The sequence below is a fragment of the Vanrija albida genome (genome assembly GCF_041260175.1).
Source record: "Vanrija albida strain AlHP1 chromosome Unknown contig_6, whole genome shotgun sequence".
Taxonomy (NCBI): domain Eukaryota; kingdom Fungi; phylum Basidiomycota; class Tremellomycetes; order Trichosporonales; family Trichosporonaceae; genus Vanrija; species Vanrija albida.
Window position 1 is genome coordinate 2,101,296 of NW_027191425.1, and position 24,618 is coordinate 2,125,913.

At 68.0% G+C, this 24,618-nt stretch overlaps 10 protein-coding genes across 10 annotated transcripts; 6 read left to right on the forward strand and 4 right to left on the reverse strand.

Moving 5' to 3' along the window:
* Positions 1-563: 563 nt before the first annotated feature.
* On the forward strand, positions 564-3,304 carry Q8F55_008226 (uncharacterized protein; the record flags this gene model as incomplete). The annotated part of the gene is made up of 3 exons (XM_069356624.1): positions 564-571; positions 910-1,069; positions 1,106-3,304. 3 exons carry the CDS (start codon positions 564-566, stop codon positions 3,302-3,304), a joined length of 2,367 nt encoding a protein of 788 aa, XP_069206465.1.
* Positions 3,305-3,560: 256 nt separating this feature from the next.
* Q8F55_008227 (uncharacterized protein) lies at positions 3,561-4,470 on the forward strand (the record flags this gene model as incomplete). The annotated part of the gene is made up of 3 exons (XM_069356625.1): positions 3,561-3,631; positions 3,730-4,002; positions 4,080-4,470. The coding sequence occupies 3 exons, from the start codon at positions 3,561-3,563 to the stop codon at positions 4,468-4,470; spliced, it is 735 nt and encodes a 244-aa protein (XP_069206466.1).
* A 970-nt stretch (positions 4,471-5,440) lies between these two features.
* On the forward strand, positions 5,441-6,812 carry Q8F55_008228 (uncharacterized protein; the record flags this gene model as incomplete). Its single annotated transcript, XM_069356626.1, has 2 exons — positions 5,441-5,908; positions 5,943-6,812. The coding sequence occupies 2 exons, from the start codon at positions 5,441-5,443 to the stop codon at positions 6,810-6,812; spliced, it is 1,338 nt and encodes a 445-aa protein (XP_069206467.1).
* A 168-nt stretch (positions 6,813-6,980) lies between these two features.
* Positions 6,981-7,650, forward strand: Q8F55_008229 (uncharacterized protein; the record flags this gene model as incomplete). Its single annotated transcript, XM_069356627.1, has 2 exons — positions 6,981-7,084; positions 7,128-7,650. The coding sequence occupies 2 exons, from the start codon at positions 6,981-6,983 to the stop codon at positions 7,648-7,650; spliced, it is 627 nt and encodes a 208-aa protein (XP_069206468.1).
* A 362-nt stretch (positions 7,651-8,012) lies between these two features.
* Q8F55_008230 (uncharacterized protein) lies at positions 8,013-8,881 on the forward strand (the record flags this gene model as incomplete). The annotated part of the gene is made up of 3 exons (XM_069356628.1): positions 8,013-8,102; positions 8,137-8,307; positions 8,351-8,881. 3 exons carry the CDS (start codon positions 8,013-8,015, stop codon positions 8,879-8,881), a joined length of 792 nt encoding a protein of 263 aa, XP_069206469.1.
* Positions 8,882-9,367: 486 nt separating this feature from the next.
* Q8F55_008231 (uncharacterized protein) lies at positions 9,368-12,646 on the reverse strand (the record flags this gene model as incomplete). The annotated part of the gene is made up of 1 exon (XM_069356629.1): positions 9,368-12,646. One exon carries the CDS (start codon positions 12,644-12,646, stop codon positions 9,368-9,370), a length of 3,279 nt encoding a protein of 1,092 aa, XP_069206470.1.
* Positions 12,647-15,593: 2,947 nt separating this feature from the next.
* Q8F55_008232 (uncharacterized protein) lies at positions 15,594-17,685 on the forward strand (the record flags this gene model as incomplete). The annotated part of the gene is made up of 4 exons (XM_069356630.1): positions 15,594-15,658; positions 15,696-15,795; positions 15,843-16,048; positions 16,098-17,685. 4 exons carry the CDS (start codon positions 15,594-15,596, stop codon positions 17,683-17,685), a joined length of 1,959 nt encoding a protein of 652 aa, XP_069206471.1.
* A 270-nt stretch (positions 17,686-17,955) lies between these two features.
* On the reverse strand, positions 17,956-19,365 carry Q8F55_008233 (uncharacterized protein; the record flags this gene model as incomplete). The annotated part of the gene is made up of 4 exons (XM_069356631.1): positions 17,956-18,750; positions 18,851-18,953; positions 19,182-19,264; positions 19,318-19,365. 4 exons carry the CDS (start codon positions 19,363-19,365, stop codon positions 17,956-17,958), a joined length of 1,029 nt encoding a protein of 342 aa, XP_069206472.1.
* Positions 19,366-21,508: 2,143 nt separating this feature from the next.
* Positions 21,509-22,564, reverse strand: Q8F55_008234 (uncharacterized protein; the record flags this gene model as incomplete). Its single annotated transcript, XM_069356632.1, has 4 exons — positions 21,509-22,189; positions 22,234-22,333; positions 22,382-22,473; positions 22,511-22,564. 4 exons carry the CDS (start codon positions 22,562-22,564, stop codon positions 21,509-21,511), a joined length of 927 nt encoding a protein of 308 aa, XP_069206473.1.
* A 446-nt stretch (positions 22,565-23,010) lies between these two features.
* Positions 23,011-23,904, reverse strand: Q8F55_008235 (uncharacterized protein; the record flags this gene model as incomplete). Its single annotated transcript, XM_069356633.1, has 4 exons — positions 23,011-23,544; positions 23,593-23,692; positions 23,761-23,840; positions 23,875-23,904. 4 exons carry the CDS (start codon positions 23,902-23,904, stop codon positions 23,011-23,013), a joined length of 744 nt encoding a protein of 247 aa, XP_069206474.1.
* Positions 23,905-24,618: the final 714 nt, after the last annotated feature.

The window sequence follows — 24,618 nt, forward strand, 5'->3', positions numbered from 1 at the left end:
GGGGCAGGGGGAAGGGGGAAGGGGGTAGGAAGAGGAGGAGGAGGAGGTGGTGGTGGCGAATCACCTTCCTCGGGGGTAGGGTGGGTGGCCACGATGTCTTGCGAGCATCAGTGGGCACGAGTATCGCCATGGTCGGTCTGTATAGCCCATGTGCGTCGGAGAGCGCGCCGGACAAGGCGGTTGTCGATGCAGTGTCGGGTGGCGGGCGTCGGGCGTCGGCGTCGTCAACGGCGGGGGTGGTGGCGTCGACGTCATGACACGCCGCCAGATATCCTGTGCACTGGGCGGGCGTTGAGCAGACGACGACGGCGACAGTCATTGTGTACAAGCATGTCATGTACAATATATAGCAGCAGCGGCAGCAGCAGCATCAGCAGTCAGTCGACGCCGTCGCCACCATTGCGGGCATGACTCCGTCGAGTTCAAACGGCAGGAGAAATCAGTGAACAACAAAAACCCACTCTGGGCCAGGCCCCGGACAACTCTCTCGACTCTCTCATCTCTCCCTCTCCCAACTGCATCATATCCATCAAGCTGGCATCCCGCACCCCTCCCCCCGCGCCATGTCCTCGTGGACACCCGGTTCAAGCATGCGGCCTCCCTTGAATCACCCCGGCGTCTTTGTCCCCTCGCCGCCGCTGCCCCAGCCCCAGCCCGGCACGGCGACGGTCATCGTCGCCGCCCCGCCGCCCCACGCAGCACTGCACCAGCGGCCCCACAGCGTCGCCTTCCCCCCCGCCGCCCTTTTGCCGCCCAGACCGCCGCTGCAGCACATGCAGGTATCGCACGACCGCAGCCTGTTCGGGCGTGCGTCGGGCATCGCGCAGACGCGTCCCGGCGACCTCCGCACCCGGCCAAACGTGAGCGCCGCTGCCGTCGACGCCGCTGACCCCAGCCCTCGAGCATCAGCACGTCGGACGACGCGATCGAGGCGCTCGCCCCGCCCGCGCCCTTTGACCCTCTGTACGCCGAGGCCGTGCTGTTGAGCTACGGACGCGCGAAACGTGGCCGGTTCAAGGGCCGATCGGATGACGAGGTGAACGCGAAACTCGACGCGCTTGAGCAGAGGGTGGGTGGGCAACCCGGGCACGCTGACTGACGCCAGCTACCGAGGTACTATGCCGAGTCGTTTGGCAAGGTGCGCGACACGCTCGGCCTGCGCGGCGGCGCGTCAGAGCTGCGCGTTACCCCATTCATGATCCCCCCGGCGCCGGCGCCGGCACAGCCGGCCCAGCCAGCGCCGACAGCAGCTCCCCCGGCAGCGAGCGGGTCTGGCGTCACGCAGAGCCTCGCCGTGCCCAGCAGACCTGAGGACTTTCGCCCGTCGTCCGCGCCGACGCGGACTGGCTCGTGGCCGAGGCGGAACGGCAATATCTTGCCTGTTTCCCTGCAGGTCGCTGAGCCGGCGCCGGTCGCGACGGTGGCGACAGCGAGCACTGGCCCGACGGCCAGCCCCACGCCAGGCTCATCTCACCAGCCAGCACCGACACCCACACAGCCCCCTGCCGTCCCCGAGCCTCCCGCTGCTGAACGCCCCCGCGTCCGCCGCCGCTCGACAGACATTGTCACAGACTTGCCACCCGCGTATGCCATGGTCGACCCGACAGACGAGGGGCGACCGGCACGCCCGGCATCGATCCTGTCTTCTGCGCCCGTCCAGATCCCACCCCGTTCGGCTTCGAATGATGCGCGGGCTACGTCGCCCTCGCGGCAGCACCGGCTGTCAGTGTCCCAGCTCGCGTCTTCGCCACCGGCGGTAGCGACATCTCCGACGTCAGTGCGCCACGCCAGTGGGACTCTGGAGGCGGCCGCAGTGGCGTCTGCGCGAGCCGAGCTCGAGTCGCTTGCACTGCTCGAGGCGTCGCGCCGGCGAGAGCAGGAGGCTGCGCGGCGGGAGGCAGAGCTCGCCCGACGAGAAGAGGAGCGGGCGGCAGAGGATCAGCGGCGGGAAGCTGAGCGTGTGAGGCAGGAAGAGGAGCGCCGAGCAGAAGCTGCCCGCCGGGAAGCCGAGCTCGAGCGGCGCGAGGACGAGTTACGCAAGCGTGAAGAGCGCGCGACCGAGCTCGCACGGCGAGAGGAGGAGCTGCGCCGACGCGAAGAGCGCGCCGAGGAGCGCGAGCTCCAGCTCAAGATTATCGCCGAGGAGGCGAGTCGGGAGCGGTACGAGCGCGAGCGCGAGGCCACGTCCTCGCCGCCTGCTGTGGCGACTGCGAGCGCTGGGTCAAGCCGCGTCGTCACGAGCCCGGGACCCCGGGCCAGCAGCGAGCACCCCATGCCGAGTAGACAAACGACGGCGCCGGCAGCGCCGTCTGACCACCTGTCACGGCAGTCGTCCTCCGTGTCGACATGGAGCAGACGCACGTCCGAGCCCGTCTCGCCAACTGTGTATGTGACCGCGCCGGAGACACAGCCGCCCCCGCCGCCACCTCGCCCGCCCCCCTCGGCCATCGACCTCCCCGACGCGCCGATGCAGCCGCGCTTGCAGTCGAGTTGGATGCGCCCGGCCATACCCCCTAGGCCGACGGCGAACGGCGCGTCTCCGCCGCCGATCCCTGCACGCCCAGGGACGAGCTACGTGCCCGAACCGTCACCACCACCCATGCCGATGACGATGCCGATGCCCCAGCCGCACGGGACGTCGACGATGCCGACGTCGCATCCGTACGTGTCGCCTCCGCTGCAGCACGCCTCGCTGCCCGCGATGGTCTCGCCGCAGCTGCCACCGACGCACCTGCCGCCGATGGCGTCGCCACCGCTGCAGATGGGGACGGCCCCGCCAATGGTGTCGCCGCCGCTGCCTCCGCGACCTACAGCCCAGCCAGTCATCAGCGCACCCCCGCCTTCTGCCCCGACACCTTCGGCCCCACCACTCTCGGCGCCGCCACCCTCCATCTCGCCGGCACTGCCGCCCCCGCCCCCATCGCACCCGGACACAAGACCAAAGCCGCCGCTCCCACAGCCAGTGACATCGGCGCCAATCCTCCCACCACCCTCGCATCCCGGCCGCGCACCGTCGACGCGCAAGGTGCCGCCGCTGCCGCCGCCTCGATCGCCCAACCTCCCAGGGACGACGATGAGAGGGTTCGAGCCGCCTACGCCGGGACCCAACGTGCCCGGGGGTTGGATTGACAGCCCGCCGCTGGAGCAGCAGAGACCATTAGAGCAGCAGGTTAGGCCTGTAGAGCAGCCGGCGAGACCTCTGCCGACTGCGCCGGGCCCGTCGACGCCGCTGCCGCTCAACCTCGGCCTCGACGCAAAGGGCAAGGCGCGCGAGCAGGCATTTCTCAAAGCGCTGTCACGGTAGCCGAGCGCATGTACGTATGTAGACGACGACGTGTTGTAGGATGAGTATTGCATGCATCAGCGTGGTTCGGCAAGTGCTCGGTTATGGCGTGGGCAGCATGACGCAGAGCATGACAAAGCAACGAGCGGGGTGGAGGTTGTCCACTGCGCGGCGACGAGCCGAGGCGACGGCTGACGTGCTCGACAGGCGCGGTGAGGTATATAGCCCAGCTCTGAGACACCTCGCCGGCTCCCACCTCGACATCCATCTACTCACCATGGCAACAGCAGCAGCAGAGCGCATCGCCGTCATCTGGGGCGCCGGCCCGGGCACGGGCGCGAACATTGCGTGGGTGTGGGCTCCTCTTCCTACCCCCCTCCCCCCTCCCCTCCTCCCATCTCGCACCCATCCCCCCGCCACCCGCCCACTCGCTAACCATCGCCCAGCCGCGCCCTCGCAAAGACGCACCACCTCGTCCTCCTCTCGCGCTCGCTCCCGGCCTCGCTCCCGGCCCTCAAGCTCGACACGCCGCCCGAGGCCCTCGTGGCGGCGACGTACGACGGCACCGCGGCCTCCATCGCCGCCGCGATTGCCGCCGGGCGCGAGAAGTGGCCCAACGCGACGGTCGACGTCGGCATCGTGCACGCCAGCGCGCAGATGCGTCCCGGCAGCTTTTTGGACCACTCGGCCGAGGACTTTGCGACGAGTTTGAGTGCTGTGTAAGTGGAAGGCCGGCTTCGGCGGTGGTGTGCTCTCGCTATGCTCCCTCGCTTCGCTCGGTCGCTGACGCTCGCAGCGCCGGCGCGTGGGACTTCTCCCAGGCCATCATCCGCGCCTTCCTCGCCAACGACTCTTTCCCCAAGGGCACGCTCCTCTTCTCGAGCGCGACCGGCGCGTGGCGCGGCGGCGCGCGCTTCTCGGTCGTCTCGCCTGCCGTCTTTGCCCGCCGCTCGCTCTCGCAGAGCCTGTCGCGCGAGTTTGCGCCGCAGGGCATCCACGTCGCCAACGTCATCATCGACGGCGTTATCGACATCCCGCGCGTCCGCGAGCGCTGGGGCGAGGCCGGCGAGCCGGGTACCCGCCTCGACCCGGAGGACATTGCCCAGGTGTACGTTGACCTGATTAACCAGCGTCCGACGGCGTGGACGCAGGAGCTGGACCTGCGCCCGTGGAAGGAGAAGTGGTAGGGTGTAGGTGGTGGTTGTAGCAGGCTGTAGGAAGATATGAACTGTGTGGTGCTGGAGATGGCCGGGGACGCCGACAAGGCCCAACCGACGCGACGGACGCGACTGGCGCGACGGACGCGGTCGTCGCGGCGCAATGAGTACTCGCCACGTCGCCGCACCGTTGCGAGGTTGGAGACGTAGAGGAGCATTGCAGAGACGCAGCGCTGCAGAGCCGCAGCGCACTCCACTCGGCATGTGTCTGTACCGCCGGTTGCTCACTGGCGAAACGCGAAACCGGCACCCCCGACCTCGCTCCCCCTCGGCCCCTTCCGCATCCCGCAACGCCAGGAGCGCAGGAGGTCGTGTCGCGGCGGGTGTCACGACGACGACGGCGGCGGCAGCGGCGAGCAGTAGGCCGGGCCGGGATGGGATCGACGCAATGTATGCTGCTGCACTACTGCAAGGGGCAGCCGCGGTCGGCAGCGTCGGTCGGTCGCGTTAATATACCGTCACGGCGTCTCAGGTGGGTCGTGAGTGACGTGCCGCGCTACGCGTCGCGTAGCTAGGGCTCATTGTCACCGAATGTCGCGGTCGCAGGAACGACGAGGGTCAGGAGCTGGGCGAGGTCGAGGGGGTCCAGGACGTGTCGAGCTCGCCGCGTCGAGGCCCACCCTCGCCCACCCCCGACCTTTGTGGCGTGACCCTCCCTTCGCCATCCCTAGCCCCCCGCCGCTGGAATATGGGGACGCTGCCGCCCTCCCGCGCCGTACCCGCGTTTCATTCCCGCCGGCCGTCTTTGGCATTCACATGGGTGGGCGTGGGCCAGTGGCCTGTGGGGTCTGGTCTGGTCGGTTGTCCGGTGCGAGCGATGAGGGGAGAGGGGAGGAGTGGACAGCGACGGGCAGCAGCAGCTGGCAGCTGGCAGCCGTCAACTCCTCGTTGCATACATATGCCAGCCCGCCCGCTGTCCCGTGAGCGAGCGCCATCGACCATGAGCTACACGACGACCTCGCAGCGCACGCCCCAGCCCCGTACGCGGCCACAGTCGCTCCCCCCGCCGGCGAGGGGCGCGAGCTTCGCCGCGCACGGCAGCGGCATGCGGAGCTTCAACAGCCTCGGCGCGCTCGCGGAGGAGCGGGCTGCGCCGGCCTCGGCCTCGGCGTCGCACGCGCCCTCGCTCGCCGCTCTGATCGGCAACAGTCCCGAGCCGAGCACGCCGCCGCCGAGCTTTCGGCGCTCGCTCCTCGGCTCGCCGCTGTCCGGGCGCTCGACGCCGGCCCCGCAGACGCCCCAGACGCCGACGCGCGCGCCGCTCGCAGAGTCGAGCACTGCCTCTCCCCGCGACCGCCGCCGCGAGAGCGGGCTCCGCGGCCTCGTCGCGCCCCTCCAGCGCGCGCTCGAGGGCCACCCGCCCTGGCCGTACACTTACATCGACGACGACTACGTGTGGTGCTCCTATGTAAGTGGGGCTTGTGGCGCGAGCTGACGCCCAGGTCCCGCCAATGTTCACTTCGCAAGACGTCAAGGCGGCGCTGCACGCAGACGAGGCGTACGACCGCCCGCAGTACCCCGTCGCCGTGCTGCGCAGCTACATCAGCTACAAGCTTGGGCGGGTGAAATCCGCGGCGCTGGTCGTCGACAAGCTCAAGGCGATCGAGCACGACCTCATCACGCTCGACGGGCTCGCGCACCTGACTGGCGCGTTCGCGTCCATTAGGGACGAGTACATCCTCGGATACTCGAGCGTCGCCTCGATCCGGGGGCAGCAGCGCAGCCCGGCGACGCTGCGGGCCATGGCAAGGAGTGGCTCCCTGAACCACCTCGAGGCCGACGACCCCGCGCCGCACTTCGACGACGGGGCGGGGCTCGCGTTCGCGCCGCCATCCTACGTCCAGGCGACGGACGCGGCGACAGACGAGCGCAAGTACCGCAGGGCGAAGCGCGCCGCGCGGACGTACGAGCGCCGCCTGGTCGAGAGCGAGGCAGCGCGGCGCACGGCCGAGGCGGCGTGGTGCGCGGCTGAGGAGGCGCGCGCCGAGGCCGAGGACGAGAGGGAGCGCCTCGAGGCGCAGGTGCGCAGGCTTGAGGCCGTCGTCGCGGGCCGCGCGGCGTGGCCCGCGGCGCTTGAGGGGGACGAGAATGCCCGGCGCAAGACGCTCGCCGCTGGGCAAATGTACAATGCGTGGAGTGACGCCGACGCCGGCGAGTTCGACGCCGACGTCGCCGCCGACGTGTTTGGCAGCGTGGCGGCACCCCCGCCAAAGCCGCCGCGCTCGCTCCGCCGCAAGCCGGCGCCGAGCCTGCTCCTCCCGAGCTTGCCGGCGCTGGACAACCTCTCCCTCCTGGCGAGGGACGAGGAGTAGTGATAGCAGTAGCATATGCATGACGTTGAGCAGTCGGTGTCGGCTCGGGTCGGCGGCAGTGGCGATGCGCGCCGTTCCTGGATGTTTCGCAAAGCGGTGATGGCGGCACGCGACTCGGCGCCGCGTTATAAACAACGGCGGGCTGCACCTCCCTCCTCCTCACTCACCATGGCCTACGCGAGCAGCAACGACCAGTACTACCTCTCAGACGTTGACTCGCCCGTCGGCCTCGCGCTGCTGCGCAAGCTCGATTCCGGCGCCGTCGGCCCGCTGTAAGTGAAGTGGCCCAGCCTCGGCGGCGTTGACCCCCCCAAGGCGCGCAGAGACACTGCTGCGCAAGCACGTCGGCGCACGGCTCGAGGCGCACGTCACGGCGCACCGCGTCATCTCCGAGCTCGAGTACATGGAGCAGCGGGTGGGTGCGGCCACAACTCGCCTTGCTGATGGCCAGATCGACCCGTCGCTCGCGCCTGCCTTTCTCTCCGTGCGCGAGGAGCTCTCGATCGGGAGCTCGGAGGCACTCAGGCGCCGCGGGATACTAGAGCAGGCGAGCAAGACGCTCGAGGCGATCCGCAAGCGGCAGGCAGACCAGCGCCCGCCGCCGGGGTACGCTGACGCCGTTCCGTCCCCGCCGCTGCCGTCACCGCCGCCGCCAGTGCCAGCGGCGGAGGGGGCCGGGACGAGCGTCGCGCGCCTGCTAGCAGAGCTCCGCGAGACCGAGGACGCGCGCCGCGCCGCCGTGGACAAGTACCTCGCCTGCGAGGAGCGGTGCGCCGCGCTCGCGGCCCAGCTTGAGGCGGCACAGGCGGCGCAGGCGGGCTGCACGTGTACGAGATAGGCCTGGCCTGGCCGTGGCAGTGGCGGCGCGACATGTGCCGAGAGGCTTGGCGCGGGGCCGGCTTGGCGGCGTTGAGGCGTCGAGTTGCCTGACTCCTGCTCCTTTTACTCGCCGACGTCGGGGACGATGCATGCATGTGATAGATGGCAGCGGCGGTGCGCACACGACACGCCGCAGGGCATGGCTGCGGGGGTACAGCGGCGCCGGACATCCGCATATAGACACGAGCTGCTCCACCCCCCCGGCCGCTCCACCACACCGCGCCAGCTGGATCTTTTGTCTTGGCCGCCATGTCTTGGCGCGCCGGATCGCACACAAGTAAGAGCATGCACGCCCTCGCCTCTCTCAAACGCACACTCACCATGGTCCTAGTGTACGAGTACGAGGCGCCCGCGCATACGAGCTTCGGGGGCGCGATCGCAGCAGGCGGGAACGGCGGTGCGGTGCCAGTCGTGAGTCGGCTCCTCCATCCTATCCTAACTTCAGGCTGCCGGCCACATCATCTCAGCCGACTCGCTCCTCAAGCAGCTCGCAGCGCCGGCAGCGAGCACGCCGCAACACGCCGAGGCCATGATCCGCGCCTACGTCTCCAGCAAGCGCCGGCGCGGGCGCACGCGCGCACACATCAGCAACAAGCTCGAGTACATCGAGTGGCGGGTAGGTGTGCCCTCCAGACAAAGCTCACGCCCAGTCGCCCCAGTTTGCGGCGCAGTTCCTGTCCATAAGGGAAGAGTTCAGCCTGGGCGCCAGCCGCGCGCTGCTCATCCGCGCGCTGCCCCCCGGCGCGAGGCACATCCCCGCGCTGAGGGAGCGCGCTTGCCCCGCCATGGTGGGCTTGGAGAGGGGACGCGCGGGCGAGGTGGCGGCGGCGCAGGCCCCGCCGCCGCCCTACGAGCGGCGGGTGAGCGCGCAGAGTGGGGAGAGTGGGCAGAGTGAAGTGAGCGAGGAGAGCAGCGGCGCGTCGTCGGCGCCCGAGACGCCGGCGGACGAGGCTGCCGACTCGCTGGCCTCTGCCCTCCGCCCCCCTCCGCCGCCCCGCACGACCTCGGAGATCGCCCGCGCCGCCGTCGCCCAGGCCCGCGCAGAGCTCGCGGACCGCGTGCAGCTGCTCGAGGCGGCGCGCCTGGAGGCCGAGGAGAACGCGCGCCGCGCCGCAGAGGAGAGGGACGCGCTGCAGCGGAGGGTGAGGGAGATGGAGGAGGCCATGGCGGCGGCGTTTGGCGCGCGCTGAGCGGGCGCGGAGGGGAGGGGTTGTACTTTCTGTAGATTTCTGGTATCGGCCGTAGACGTTGTATGGACTTGGGATGGCTTGTGACGCGATGGGCTGCAGCTACGCCGCCGCGTCGCTCGCCCCGACACAACGGCTGCAGCGCCGACACATCCCCGCCGGAAGGTACCTGCCGCCCCTGGCGCCGGAGACTCACACACCCCCGGAGGCTGGAACACTCCGAGATATGCTCCGACGCTAGTAGGGCCGTGCCGCGCGACAGGGACTCCCGCGCCGAGCCCGTGACGCCCAGTACGACTCCGCCCGCGGCGAGGCCCTGCCCGAGACCGAGACCGACTAACACCTCCTCGCCCCCACTCGCACGGGGTAGTCAGTCATATAATGGGTTACTAACGATGGCTATGCACCTGGTATGAGCGAAAGTGTCATGATACAGCGTGATGGTCGTGAAATTATAGACTGGCAGAGCCAGCAGCCGCCAGCAGCCGCCTACATGGCCATGCCGACCTGGCTGGCGCGGGGCACGCCATTTGTCGCGACGTTGAGGCTGCTCGCGCGCGGCGTGGCGCCGCCACTGCCGCCGCCGCCGCCGCTGCCCGCCTTCTTCTCCTCGAGCGAGCGCACCGAGACGTGGCTCTTCCTGTCGCCAATGTCGCCCGACATCCCCTCGGGGTCGTACCACAGCATGGCGACGGTGCCGGTCGACGCGCGCGTCGCCTGCGGGGGCGTGACCACGTCCTCGGCCTCGGCACACGACGAGTCCGAGCACATGCTCTCCGGGAGGTCAGACAGCGTGTGGCACGAGAACGGTGTGCCGAGGGGCTCGTGGGGCGCGAGGGTCGAGTGCGTCGCCACCGTGTTGAGCTCGATCGCCTCGGTCCGGAGCGTGGTCGACGAGCGGCCGGCGAGCGGCGCCGAGCTCAGGGACGCGAGGTGCGCGCCCGACGAGCTCGCAAGCTGCGCAAAGCTCCGCTGCGAGGTCGCCATCGTGGCCACGTACGACTCCCACCCCGCCGCGCCGGCCGCGTACGAGTCGACGTCGGTCGGGCCGGGGAGGTAGGGGCTCGGGCCGCGCCGCTGCAGGCGCTTGGTCTTCATGCGCTCGAGCTCGGCCATGCGCGAGGTGCGCCACTGCGCGACGTCCTCTGGGGCGGTGGCGCCCGCGACGCGCTGGAGAACCGCCTGCTCCTTGCGCAGTACGCGGCGCTCGGCGTCCTTGAACGTCTCGTCGTCTACCACGCGGCCGAGCACCTCGCGCGCTTCCAGGTGGTTCGAGTACAGCGTCATGCGGTGAGCAAACTCGCACGTGTAGTCTGGGCCGAGGACAAACTCGCCGCCCATCTGCAGCAGGTTGCCCGGGTTGGCGTTGTTGAGATGCAGGGTGAGGTTCTTGAACGAGCGCAGCATCTGACCCCCGGGCGTGCCACGGTTGTACTCCTCGCGCAGGCCGGGCGCCTTACGGAACGGCACCGACAGGAGCATCTTGTTGTGCACCATGCCGAAGAGCTGGTAGAGCCGCGAGCTCTCGTCCGAGTAGAACGGGAACGGGCACTTGAACAGGTCGCGGTAGCGATGGATCATCTTGTAGTTTGAGTTGCAGATGACCACGACCTTGACGTTGAGGGCGGCCATCACCTGCGGGTTGAGCTTGTTGATGCTCTGCGACGTGTAGTCCTGACAGAAACCGCACCATAGCGAGCGGAGGAAGAAGACGAGGGTGCGGGGAGGGAGGCTCTCGCTGATGCTGAGGCGGTGGGTGCGCTTGGTCTTGTCGTCGTCCTTCTTCTCGGCGGGGAAGAGCGAGTCAAACGGCAGAGGGTTGCCCTGCTCGTCGATGACAAACTGCGTCGCCGCTTCCAGCAGGCGGCGGTCTGATGGGTGACGGTAGACGCTGAACGTCTCATCCTCGGCCGGCTCGGGCGGGTTGAGCAGTGAGAGGCGCACTGGCTTGGACGGGAAGAATGGCTCGTCGGCGTCGCAGTACGTGCGGCCCGTGGGCGGAGTGTGCTGGGTGCACAGTCCGATGTCGCCCTCCTCCGAGTCGGTGTCGCGCTCTGGCAGCGACGCGGAGCGCTGCGGAAGAGTTGGGGTGAGATTCGTAGGGGTAGCATCAGAGGGTAGTGGCGGAAGCTCGGTGGCACCCTTGCGCTTCTTCATCCCCGCGGGAACAAGCATCTTCAGCGACTTGTGGGTGCGCAGCTTGCGGGTGCGTTCTCTCAGCGTGCCAGTGGACTTTGAGCGCGTGATCGTGCGCTTGGCGGCACCCGGCTCCTCCATGCTGGCCTGGGTGATGCTCGTGCGCTTGTCGAGCGAGTCCTGCAGCGCGCGCGCGCGGTCGAGCGTGTCGCCGATCCCGCCGCCGAGGCTGCTCGCGAGGTTGTCGGCGTTGCCCGTGTCCGAACCAAGGGAGAGCGCCGTGAACGCGTCGGCCATGCTGCGCTGAGTCGGCGAGGTGGGCGTCTTGGCACCCTCGCGCATCTTGGCCGCGTACGACGCCACCGCCTGCGACATCGAATTGGACCTCCGGCGCAGCGAGGCGTCGCCGTCGACCGCGCCGTGCCCGAACGTGTGCCCGCTCTCCGACCAGCTCTCCGCCCCCTGGAACTTGGCCGAGAGGGGGTTGGACAGCGTTCTTCTATGTTTGCTATGCTTGCTGTTGCGCTTGTCCTTCGGGCGCGTGGCGACAAGCAACGGGTGGAGCGCGTCCACGGACCTTGCTGCTGGTGGCGGCGCTCTGCGAACCGGGTGCTCTGGGACGTCTGGCGGCGCCGACGCCGGCGGCATGTCCTCGTCCCACGCAGCGAGGGACATTGTCGACGCCATGGCCGCCGCGCCCATCCAGCGCGCGGTGCCAGGGCTGCAGATCGTGCTCGCCGTGTGCGGCGTTGGCGGCAGGTCCTTGTCGACGTTGGCGTCGCACCCCGGCAGCGGGACGCCAGGTCGCCCAGGCCCAGGCACGAGGATGCGCTGAATGCGGAGCGAGCGGCGCTTGAACGACGGCGCGGGCGCGAGACTGCGCACCGGGCTGGCGTTGGAGCTCGCCACATCCGAGCCAAGGACGCTCCGGGGGCGGACTCTGCGGATCTTGTGCGACGGGCGCGTGGGTGGGTCGGCGAGCTTGAGGCTCGTGTGGCGGTTCACCACGTCTGCCCAGGACGCTGGCGCGAAGCCCTCCGGTTTGGAAGGGGTCGGGGACGGTGGCGTAGGGGGCATGTTGTCGACCGAGCCTTCCTCGGTCGTACCTTCCTCGAGCGAGGTCGAGCGCAGCTTCTCAGTCGCCTCGCTCACGCTGTACTTGAGCCGCGCGGCCTGGTCGCGCATCGAGACGCGTCGCACAATGTCAGCGGGCATGGGTGGGAGCGGGGGGACGGCGGCAGAGCTGCCGGGAATCTGGGATGCCACCATGTCGGAGAAGGGCGCCGAGAAGGGGTGTGGTGGGAGGACGCGGGACGACGCGAACGAGTGCGACGTGCTGTGCACGCTGGCGGCGTCGGCATTGAGTCGCGTCGTGCTCTCGGCCCTGCTCGCCTCGGTCACGCCGGCGTCGCCCATGACGGCCGGGTACATGGACACGGAGGAGGGCAGGGCGTTGTGTGCCGTGGTGGCGTGGCCGACGTCCGTGTCAATCTCGTCGTGGAGCGTCGTGCGCTTCGACGACGGGGTGCGCGGCGTGTTGAGGAACGGGTGCCCGGAGGACGGCCGCGTCGTCGACGGCGAGAGCCGGCCGGCCTCGGGTGTCATTGGTCTCGAGAGGTGGGTCGCGGTCATGGTGCGGGGTAGCGACTTGCGACTTGGGTGAGGTTGCGAGGCGCCCGTAGCCGACTTGGTGGCGTCGACGTTGGCGTTGCTATCGTCGTTGACAGTGAATGAAGAACAACAAGACGATGGTGTTGAGAGGTGGGGCTAAGAGTCGCAAGCTGGACAGACAGACAACTGGCTGGGCTACTGGGCACCTGTCGCCGCTGCCGAGTCGCCTTCGCAGGAGAAGCAGAGGAGGTTCCTTGGACAGACAACACACTCCTCTTTGTTGTGGACGGACTCTGCCGCGGCGCGTCTAACCTTGATTGACACTGTCGCTCTCGTACGCCGCGTGCCCCGAGTTCATTCTGACTCTCACCAACCCCTGCCACAGAGCCCTGCCCCTGTCCTGGCCGGTCAGTTCCAGTACGAGTCGTAGGCCAGGCGAGCGGCCCACTGGGGGAGGGTGGAATGCTGTCGGGCCAGCAAGTGAAGGCACGCCGGCTCGACATTATCTCCTGGTGTCACACTTACGCTATGGCCCATTGAGCTGAGGTGATTCCAATGCCTGCGGGTGCTGCCGAGGGAGTGGGCGCTGCTGTAACACGCGTAGGGCGGGGTGGGACAGTGTGTCGAGGACGAGGGGGAGGAGCGGGCGGGGGAGGAGGTACAGGAGGGAGGGAGGTAGGGGAGGGGGGAGTGACGGGGGGACAGGAACGGGGATTATGCTGCATGTCACGGGTGCCTGTGAGCATGCTCAAGTGGCCGGGTAGGTGGCATTGAGGGGGTGAGGAGAGGAGTCAAGCAAACGTGTAGGATGACGCGCAGTGTCTCGGAGGCTTGGCCGGAGCCACCTTTGTCTAGTACTTTGCCTGAATGTCCTACCAAGGTCCTACCAAGCTTTCCGCCAGTGCCTCACTTGTCCATTGCCGCCGATGAGCAGCTTACGACGTCGGCGGCACGGGACAAGCACCAGGAGACGCCAGGAGACGCCAGGAGACGCAGGGGTGCGTGTAAGAGAGGCGTCTCGCCAGCCGCGGCGGCAGTGAGCGGTAGTCGTTCCTGGGGTAACCAGAAACCTCTGGCCTCTGGTAAACGGCCGAGGCCGGAACGTGATGAAGGTTTGGCGTCCCCGACACAGCGGGAAGCCAAGCATATGCTTTTGTGCCGTCCTCCCCCCTTGACTCGATGGATGGGCTGGTGTTGGCGAGGCCAGGTCCGCGATGTGAGACAGGCAAGGGGGGAGGGGCTGCGAGGAACTGAACTGCGTTAATCACGAGGGGGAGTACGCTGCGGCTTTGTTGCTGGCGACACGCGACACGACGACAACGCCACGGCGGGATAGAGTTGGACGAGGCGTCCAAACAAGCTGTCGGGCAGTCACAGAAGGTGAGAGGCGCCGCCGCGGCGTGCACGCAGAACCAGAGAACATGCTCGCGGAACTCAACTCTAGAGGACGCTCACTGCTCACTCGCACCGCACGCGATGGCACGCGGCAGTGGGCGCCATCACGTCCCGCCAGAAAGAACATTACCCCCTTTACGAACCTTACGGCAGCACCGCAGCACTCCGAGCGCCATGTCTCGGAATGCACGCGTGCTGACGTGTGGTGCGGGGTGGGCGACGGGGGCGAAGGTTATGCGTGGTGGGGAGAAGGAGCACGCGGAGGGGGTGCGAGTGATTCAGACTGCTGGACTCAGCCTGCTCGGCGCCGGCGCCGGCGCCGTAGTAGCGGCTCGTCGTGACTCCGACAACAGCCACACCCTGCCTCCGTGCCAGGACCGCTCCCCGTCGCATTCCTGCACGACGATGATCCGCTCCGATTGCTGCAGGTCGCATTCCTACACGACTTGGTCCGCTCCACACGCTGCTGGATTGTTAGCGGAGTGCCTCCCGCGCGCGGCCGAAGCTCGCCGAGCCCGCCGGGCCGGCGGGGAGAGTCTATCGGGGACAAGAGGCACGGGCTGTCAGTTCGGCGGTGGGTGCGTGGGCGGTGGGGCGGGGTGCGACGCGTGTTGGGCGCGTGCTGGACCGACATTGCGAGCGCGTATCGTGTTGACTTGTCGTTGTACTCTTCTCTCATTCTCGACGGGACGGCCACGGTGAGCGAGGTCGAGGTTCGGCGACTGGCGAGAAGGCCGTCTCCTCACGCCTCGGCTTTGCTGCCCAGCGAAGAGCTCAGCTCGTCGAGCCGCAAGCCGGAAGCCGGAAGCCGCGAGCTTTATGCGCAACGCGTGGCCATCGCGTGGGCACCTCACGACTGGCTACAGCGCTACAGCGCGGCTATTATCCACGCGGCTAGGCATGCGGCTGCGGCGACTTGCAAAGGCCTCGGAAGACGCGATCGACGCTCGCCAGGGTTGATTGATAGAATCCTGCCGCTGTTGCTCGGTCAACAATCTGCCACGCGACGGCAACAACAACGCGTCCGGCTCGACTCGTCCGACTGCAAGAGCGTGGCGAAGACCTTGACGACTGTCGCGTGCGCTGCGGTATGCATACAGGCCGTCGCACCGGCCCCAGAACCTACATCCCCGGCGTTACCAGCACCAGGAGCTCCCGGAGGCCGCTCTCAAACGCTCCTCGCGTGGCAGTGGCACCTCGCCTCCTCCCCCCCTGCCTCGGGGAGCCCAACCCCCTTGTTTTGACACTTTTCGAGCGTTTTGGGCAACTGCTTGCCGTCATCTCTGGCCCAACAACACGTAACAAATGGGCTGCGTGCTGCATCGGACAGCCAGGAGCGCGCAATAATGCTTGGCCAGGCAGTCGGTCGGGCAGGCGCACGCTGTCCGCATCCGACGCATGTAGACGCAGCGAAAACCGCGAGGACGAAACGGGCAAGACGGTGGCAACAGACGAGCGACGCGACAAACCTGCTCAAGACGGACGTCGTCTATCTGTCGTTGTGATGCTCTGTCCTCCCACTTGATCTATACATCTAGCACCAGCAGCATACAGCAGCCCGACCCGCAACAGCATGCCGTCGAGCGTCAGCGGCCTCGTTGCCGCGCTGCAGGACGGCAGTGCCGCCCCGAGCGACGAGTGAGCCGCTTCCCCTTGGGCTGCCAGCTGACCCAAGCCTCGCGACAAAGCTCATCCGCGGGTGGGTGTACGAGCGCATGCGGAGGGGCCGCACGCGCGTCGACGTCGCGTACAGCCTGGACGAGGTGCAGTCTTCGGTGCGTGCTGTTTGTGTCGCCCGAGGCAGCTGCTGACTGGCGACAAGATCGGGCTCAACAAGTACGAGGCCGTGTTCACCTTCGTGCGCGAGACGTACCAGCTCCCGGCGCTGGGCGAGGCCGTGATCCCGCCCCCGCCACCACCGCCTATGCCGGCGTCCCCGCGCCCCAGCCCGACCTCGGTGGCGAGCAGCACGGCGAGCGTCATCGCCGCGCTGACCGAGCCGCATCCTGGGAGGCCAAGAAATCTCAAGTAAGCCTGCGCTGCGCCTCTCGACAAAGTCCAGCAGCTCACACCACAGCTACGCCGCCGGCGTGCTCCGCGCATACATCGCGCCGCGGCTCGCGCGCTCAACGCCGCACGAGATGGGCCGGCGGCTGGACGCGATCGAGCGCGTCATGGAGTTTGAGGAGCGGCGCTTCGAGCACGCCTTCATCGCCGTGCGCGACGAGTTCGGCCTGCCCGACTCGACCGTGTTCGCCGAGCACGGGTCGCAGAAGGTCGGCGCGCCGTGCCTCCTCCCTCCCGGCGCCGCGCCGGCGGTGCTCGCGCGGCCCAGCGCGTCACGACAGCACTCTACCCCCTCGACGCCGGTCAGCCCGTCCCCGCCGAGCTCTTATGCGTTCCCAAACGCCCCGCCCCTCCCGAGCTCGAGCAGCTCGCACGCAGAGTGGTCCCCCTCCCCGTCGTGGGACTCGCGCCACTCGTCCCCGCTCGCGTGCGGCCCCTCGCCCGGCCCGGTCCCCGCCGTGCCGAGCGTGCACGCGACTCCCAAGCGGCCCTCCCCCCCAGCAACGGCGTACAGGCCGCCGCCGCTGCCCCCGTTCGAGCCGACCCCCCGGCACACGCGCACCTCGCTCCCGACGGCCGCGGCCTTCCCGCCGGTCCCCCCGCTGTCGATAGGCCGCTCGGCCGGCCGCGCGCTGCTCGCCTCGGCCTCGTCGACGTCCACGTCCTCGGCCTCAGTAGCGCACTCGCACTCGCCTGATCTCTCCATGCCGTCCTCGACCCCGTCCACGTCCCCCTCGACGCCGAGCATCACCCCGCCCACGCCCTCGGTCGCGACGCTCCCGACGCCCCCTGCCCCTCCCCGCCCGCCCACGCCCCCGCTGAGAAAGGACAAGCCAGAGCGCGGGTACATTGACAACCTGCTCCTCTTCCCGCGGCGCGGCTCGATCCCGGACCTGACCCCGCGCGACGTCACCCAGGCAGAGCCAATACCCGACCTCACGCCGAGGCTCCACCTCGTCCCGGACCTCACACAGCGCCTCCAGCTCGACTTTGGCGAGCTGACGGACCTGACGCCGCGTGTCGAGCTGCTGCACGACCTGACCCCCCGCGCGGGGGATGCGCCGCTGCGCGCAGCCTCGCCGGCCCCGCCAGTCCCGCCCAAGCCGGCGCCGCAGCGCGCGCGTATCCCCGAGCCGCAGGTGGCGAGCAGCACGCCCCCGCCCGTGGCGTTTGAGGCGACGGCGTCGGCCCTCCCGCCGGCCAATACCGGCCCGTTGCCGGCCTCGCACCCGTTCGCGCGCGCGCTCGGCCGTGCGCGGTCTGACTCAACGGCGTCGACCACGTCGGCGCCCAGCACGACGCGCCGCGACTCGGAGGCGAGCACGGGCAGCGTGGTCGCGCCCAAGGTCGCGGCGCGGGGGTATGGCGACCTCGACGTCGTGGCCCTGCGCCGCGTTCACGAGCGCCGGGTGGGTGAGGCTGAGCGGTTGGTGCGTGAGGCAGAGGACGCCGCGCGCAACGCCCACGAGGCGAGGCGGGTCGCCGAGGACGCGGCGCGTAGGGCCGACGAGGCAAAGGGCCGGGTAGAGGAGATGCGCGCGCGCCTCAGGCGCGTAGAGGCGAGCGTTGGACTGTCGTCGACCTCGTCGTTGATCTAGATGTAATGTCGTTGTATAGTAGGATTGTAGCCATCCATGCACCTTGTTCATCAGTCAGGCGAGCGTGGCGGCAGCGACGACAACGAGGCTGTCGAGTACGGCCCAAACTTGCTTACAGTCGTAGTGCTCTGCGGTACAGCACTGCCAGCCCCAGCCCAACGCAGCTCCAATACATGCATACAACGTGTAAAGCGCCATGGCCCATGCCACGTCGAAATTATTAAACACCACACCCACCCCGCCCAGCCCGCCAGCCCACGCCCCTCCCCTCTACTTGTCGCTCGGCGGCGGTGTCGGCGTCCGGCCAGTGGACAACCGCTTCTCGAGGTCGTGCATTGCGACCTTGGCCTCAGCGACTGCCAGCCGGCGCTCGAGATCGGCCTTGTCGGCCCGCGCTTCGGCCTCAGCCACACGCTTCTCGAGCTCGAGCCGCATCGTCTCGGTCTGCATCGTCGACGAGTCGAGACGCGCCTGCAGCGTCGCGTTCTCGACCTGCAGCTCGCGCATCTGCTCCTCCATCTCCTCGAGCTTGGCGTGCAGCCGCGAAATGAGGTCCTCGGGCCCGTAGGGCGGCGGCGCGCGCCGTCCTCGTGGTGCCTCAGCCTCCGGACCAGTCGCGTTACGCGCCTGCCGCCTCGCCTCGCGCGCGGCTCGCGCCTCCACCGCCGCGGCCGATGTTGTCGACGCCGGGTCGTGGTGCGCATACACCCGTGGGTCGGCTGCCGGCCCCTCGTCTGCCGCTGGCGGGTCGTGGATCGTGTCAAGGGCTGGCACCGGAAGCCCAGTCGACATTCGCCCAATCGACATGGTACCCGGGCTCCGGCCAGTGGCCGGCGTCGGCGCCGCCGTCTGCACTTGAGGCGTGGTGTCGCTCGAGGACCCGCGGCGGAACAAGTTACGCGCGCGCGATATAGGCTGAATGCCTGCTGCTGGCGGGAGCGTCGCCGTCGACGAGTTTGGTGTGTCGCCCGTGTACAGCCCGCCAGTGCCTGGGGCGTCGAGCTGTGCAGGCAGCAGTCCGTACGACTTCCGGATCTGCTTGATGGTCGAGCCGTGTTGCGGCGCCTGAGGAATTTTGTCAGTCACCGCAGCTCCGAGGGCAGGGGGTGGACGGCGGGAGCGCTAGCCGGAGCGGCGACGCGGAGCAGCTCCCCTAATCACGTACTAGTCGTCGGAGGTAGTCGACTTGCTCGGCCACCTGCCGCTTGGTCATGCCGCCTGCTCCGAGGCGCCGACCGACGAAGATAGATATGATTGTACGCGAGGCTCTGGGAAGATGTCAGTAGGATTACCAGGAATGCAGTTATACTGGCAGCGGCCGCGGGCTCGACGCGTTGGACACGTTGGACAAGCACTCGGCAGCCTGCCTAGGAGCCAGATCACGGCTGGCTGGAAGAAGCAGCACATGCTACTGCGGCATGCCGTACGTGCTCTCCAGCCGCGCCGCACAAGTTGGGCAAGTGGGCTCACTTGCCGCCAACAATTCTCGTACTCACTCTGGGTCACAGAAGATGGACAGGTCGCCCAAGAGCTCGACCGACTCGGTGATGGAGGGGTACGATTCCTTGCCGGGCACGTACTGCGAGCGTGTGTGAGCGAGAAGCCTTGCCGCGGCGAAGTATCGGTACCTACCTGGACCTCGACTCGACCGTTCCCGCGGTCGGTTGTCGTGAATGGCATGGCGACGGCTGTTCGGGCAGGTCGGCTAGCACGTGTAGGTGTCGCTGGTCGTTCCCGTTGACGTAGCCAGTCACTGGGTGCGCGTGAGGGTGAGTTGAAAGACGAGGCAAGTTGACAACAATGCCGTGTGTGCGTGAGCGAAGGCGATGTTTGGTGTTGATGTGCGTGATGTGCGATGGGCGCGGCGATGGCGAAGGGGGCGTCGACACGGTCGTCGTCGATGTATGAGACGAGGTGGAGCAGGCAGCGGGGTACAGCGCGGGGGAGCACCTGTTACGGGATCGTGTATGCAGTATGCAGTGTCGACGAGGAAGAGAGCGTGGGGAGATGAGCAGCACGTGAGATGTCGGTCGGCGAGCTAGATATCAACCAAGTCGACACTAGTGGATTGTGAGAATCGTCGAGCTGAGCGCGTGAATGTCAGGGCGACGACAAGAGGGAGGCCAGGGGGAGGGAGTGGGGCCAGCCGCAGTCAGGACGTACAAGACGATGGCGCAGGGGGGAGGGGAGGGTCGACGACAAGGCGGAGGCGGCGCCGAGATGAGGGGGTAGTCGCGCTTGGGACGATGCAGGGGCGGCGGCGCGCAAGCAGCAAGCAGGGAGGGGTAGAGCTTGAGTCCGGTACGACGACGTTTAATTGGGACCTTTGCGAGGCTTAACAAGGAGTGAAGAGGAGGAGAGAGGGAGGAGGAGATGCAGGAAGATGAGGACGGACGGACAAATGGGCCGGTGGGGGGACGGGGGGTTTGGTTGATTTCAGTCTCGATCGTCACTTTGTCTTCCTTGTTCCTCGCGACGACGACAAAGACGACTCTCAGACTGACCACGGCGCGCGTACAACTCACTTCTCACGACAGACTGACGCAGCACAGATTCAGTTGGACCCAGCCAGGACGCGCGTGATCCCGGACCGCGGAACGACGCAGCAGCAGGAGCCGCGACCAGCAACAGGAGCAAGACGAGCACGACGAGCAGGCCAAGCACCAGCAACCCTCCCCACCGACTTCAACCCAGTGTGGGTTCCGGGTCAGGGGAGTTACGAGATCGGTCAAGGGACAAAACAGCCGCGGGGCTGGCCGTCTGCTCTGCCCTCGACCCACCCACCCACCACAACAGTTACGTCTAAAACCTGTCCTGTGGAGATTGCAGAATCCTCAGGAGCTCAAGTGGGCCGGAAAGGAAAGAGGCCGGTCCAGTCGCTGTGCCGCCGCTCAACACGCCTCCCACCCACTCCTCCCTCCCAGCCCCTTGCCCCTTGCCGCCCAGCGCCTCCGCCTCCGCCACGCACCACCACAGCCGCACGGGTCGATCTCCCGCTCGTCGGGAGGCGCACGACGACAAGCACGCGCACAGCAATGCCTGCGGGTGGAGCAGGTGCACCACGCCATGTCTCGGATGGATGAGATAACGCGGCGAGCGGGCGGGCGTGGTGCGCATGTGTGGGTGGGTGAGAGCGCGCCTCGTGGAGTGTGTGTGGGCGCAGCCGCCTCGATCGAAACACTCCTGATATGAGGTGCCTGGGGAAGAGCGGATGTGGGGCAGCGACGACAAAGAGGCGGCAGCGAGATCGCAGCAGGGGGGAGAGGATGTGCGACGCTCGTCGTCGACTCGTCAAACCAGCTGCCGGCAACTGGCTGCGCGTTGGAGTCGCGGAGGATCCAACAGGTGCGCAAACAACCATAAAGCACGTCTCGGGGCAGACCATGGCTAAGGGTGGGAGAGGGTGGGACGCACACTCTGCTCTTGCATGCCGGGCAGAGTGCGCTCCCTCCCAACATCCGCGCCCAAGCTCGCCAACAAGCTCACATCTCCCTGGACCCGGGCCTCATTATCAAACTTTCTTGGAGGATCCCACAATCCGCACTTTGCGTAGCGCCCCCAACCAAGTGTGACAACGAGGCGGGTGTTGGTTGGTGCTGGTGCTCTGCTGCTCTTGTCGACTGCGGCTCTGCCCCCATCGTGCCTTGCCCGCAAGACGTCAACGCTCCCGCGAACCCCAGCCCGCCCGCGGCTGGCGTATTTCACCGACCTCCCCTCGGGTTCCAGCAGTGTGGTAAATGTGGTCAAATGCCTTACAACAATCTCTCGTACAGGTCTATCAACAAGTCGTGACTGGTCGTTTCGTGTCTCCGCCTTTTGCGCGCTACCAGATCCGGCGCAGCGTTACCGGCGGCGAGCTGGGCGTGACTGCGCCTGCCGGCCACCGGTCGGCGCGCGCGTTGGAACACAAGGGGGGGTTGGGCTGGCGGATGCTCGAGCAGCGGGGCGGGACGACGATGCGGGGCGCGACCGGCGCCACGATGGTGGAGCACACGCCGCGCGGCACCGGCGGCTGCGGGGGCAGCTGGCGCCGGAGCTTTGCCTGGGCGCGGCGATGGGCGAGCTCGGCCGCCATGGCGCGGGACACGCGCAGCTCGTCCTCTGCGTCGCGGCGTGCGCGCTCGCTCCGCGCCAGCGCGGCCTCGACCTCGCGCAGCCGCGCCTCGAGGTGCACGAGCTGCGTCTGCGCATACGGCGGGGGCGGGGGCTCGTCGAACTCGCCCTCCGGCGGAAGGAGGAGCAGCGACTCGGGGTCGCACGGCCCCGCGTCCTGGTGGATCATGATGCGCTGTTCTGGCGGCTGCTGGGGCTCGGGCGTGCGGACCGTCGTGCGCGTGCTGCTGCTCGCCTCGGAGGCGAGCGACAGCTCGGACGTATCGCTCACGGGCGACGCGAGTATGTCGGGCTCGGCGGCGTGCTCTGCCTCGACGCGGCGGTGACTCGTGGGCGGCGGGAGGCGATACCGCGTGCGAGTCTCGCTGACCTGGCGCGAGATCTGCGGCATCTGGCTGGGTCAGGACTGCTCACGCTCGGTACTCGGCAACCTACCTCGTGGAAGAGCTGCTCGAGGTCGTCGCTGACGGCCTGCTTGGCGCGCTGGTGCCGAAGGCGGTACGAGACGAACGCGTCGAGGACGACGGTGGTGGCGCTGTGGTGGGTCAGCGTGTGCGCCGGCACACTGGGCACCGGTACTCACTGTCGAGAGTACAGCACCTCCGGGACGCGGAGCATGCCCACTGCCTCCTCGATGGACGGATACGGGTGGCCCTGTCCGCGGACGGAGCGAAACTGGTCGTCAGCGGCTGCGCCCACCGCCACAACCCACCTCGACGTGCACGTTGTCGTCGAGCGTGTAGTACTTGAACCTCGCAGAGGGCATGTTGGTGATGGGTGGGTGCTTGCGGCGTGCAACTTGGACCGCGCGGTTATGAACGACACCCAGCATGCATACGTCGCGCCGCCGGGCCAGCGTCACCGAGCGCTGGTTGCTCTCCGCCGCGTCATTCGCTCGGGCGCCCCGGTTATCCCACCATCCCAACTCCCACTCCCACCGTCCCACGCCCACGGGTCAGGCGTCCACGGCCTCGGGGCCAAGTCAAGCGTGCGTCCACGCCCTCGGGTGAGCCCCGTGAAAGCCGCCGGCAAACTACTAATACACGGATACATACGTAGGCAGCACACTCATTATAGTGCGATAGATGTCTATTACAGACTAATACAGAAGCAGAGTGGCAGGAACGAGCGGGGGAAGTGGGCGGACCAAGTGGGGGTGGCACGGAAGTCGCCACTTGGTCGCACGACCAGACCTCGGCGCACGAGCTAGACCTAGGCCATGACGCCGCCACGGGCCTGCATCTGAGCCCAGCGGTGCTCGGCGCGCTCGGCACGCTCCTCGGCCTCAGCGACGGCGGCCTCGAGATCGTAGATGCGCGTGGATGCCTCCGCCTCTGCGAGCCGCTTTCCCAGCTCACGCGTGGCGGCAAGGCTCTCGGCGTCCTCTACGCGGCGCTCGAGCTCGGATATCCTCTCCTCGAGCTCGGCGCGCTCGCTGTCGGCCTCGATCAGCTTGCCCTCGAGCACGCGGCGCGCGGCCTCGGACTCGTGCAGGCGCTGCGCGAGCCCGCGCACCTCGAGCATGCCCATCCCGGGCAGGGGCTCGGTCGGCGTCGTCGGAGAGGGGTAGGGCGGCAGCTTCTTGGGCGACGTCGTCGGGCTCGGGAGCAGGCTGAAGTCGCGCGCCGGCGGGTTGGAGGGCCGCCTCCGCCCGGCGTTGGAGAGCGCGCTGATGCTGTCGGTCGGGGGCTGCGGCATGTCGTACTGGCTCCGAATGTCGCGTATCGTCCTGCGATGTTTCGGGACCTGGCGGCGTGAGTTGGGCAACAACAACAAAAGCTAAAGCAAACTCACGATGCGCTCGAGCGCGTCCAGCTGGTCCGAGACGTGCGACTTGTGCATGCCAGACTTGAGCCGGTTCGCGACGTATGTCTGCACGATCGCGTGGGCTTCTCTGCAGGGGTGTGAGTGGGAATCGGGTGTGAGAAAGCGAAGCGAAGCAGGCAAGCGAGCACCACTAACTCAGAGTCGGCAAACGCGGACTGCGCAGACAGTTTGGCCACGGTATCGCTCATGCTCGTCCAGCCCGTACTTGGCCCGCCCTGCGTGTGAGCTGGAGCGAGGGGGGGGACGTACTTTTGTCGGCGAGTCGGCTATGCGCGCCATGGTCGGGGGGGGGGGGGGGGGACAAGGGAGGTCGAGGAGGCCGGTGGGAGTAAGGCCAGGGGTAGGTCAGTAGGCTGAGTGGTGCACGCGAGAGGCTGCCGAGATAAGCCGTTGTGGTCTAGCTGTGGAAAGTAGAGAAGTGGATGGATGTTGACAACAACGCGATCCATGCATGCGAGCGAGCAAGCGACAACGGGCGAGCGCAACGGCGCTAGGTGCTGCGGTTGAGCCTTGAGCCTGGTCGCCATCGTCGCGCTCTCACCTCGTGCATCGCCGGGCCGTTGCGTCGATTAACAAAACCGGGGTGTCGAGATTCGAGGCCTTTTGCCACCCACCAGGCAGGCGGGGGGAGGCTGGCCTTCAAAGACGAGAGGCATGCTGACTAGCCCATGACGGCATGTTCGGTGGCTCTGCTCTCGTGCCTTGCCGGCGTTCTCATGTGACTGCCTGCTGGGTGCCACGAGCCTGCATCCAAGACGGCAGTCACTAAGCATGTCTTGCGTGCTTGTGGCTGACCGCAGGCTAGAGCAGCGGCCAGCGTCGTACGTGAGCAAGAAAGACGACAGTGTTCGCGGCGCGCACGTCCACTCCCGGCGACGGTCGCGCGACGCGTACGGCATCGCGCGCCGATCGGGGGTTCGGGGGATCGCCGCGACTGGCGCCGAGGGTTGGCGTATCCTTCCTGGACTGGCGAGCCAGGACACCTGTGGGCGA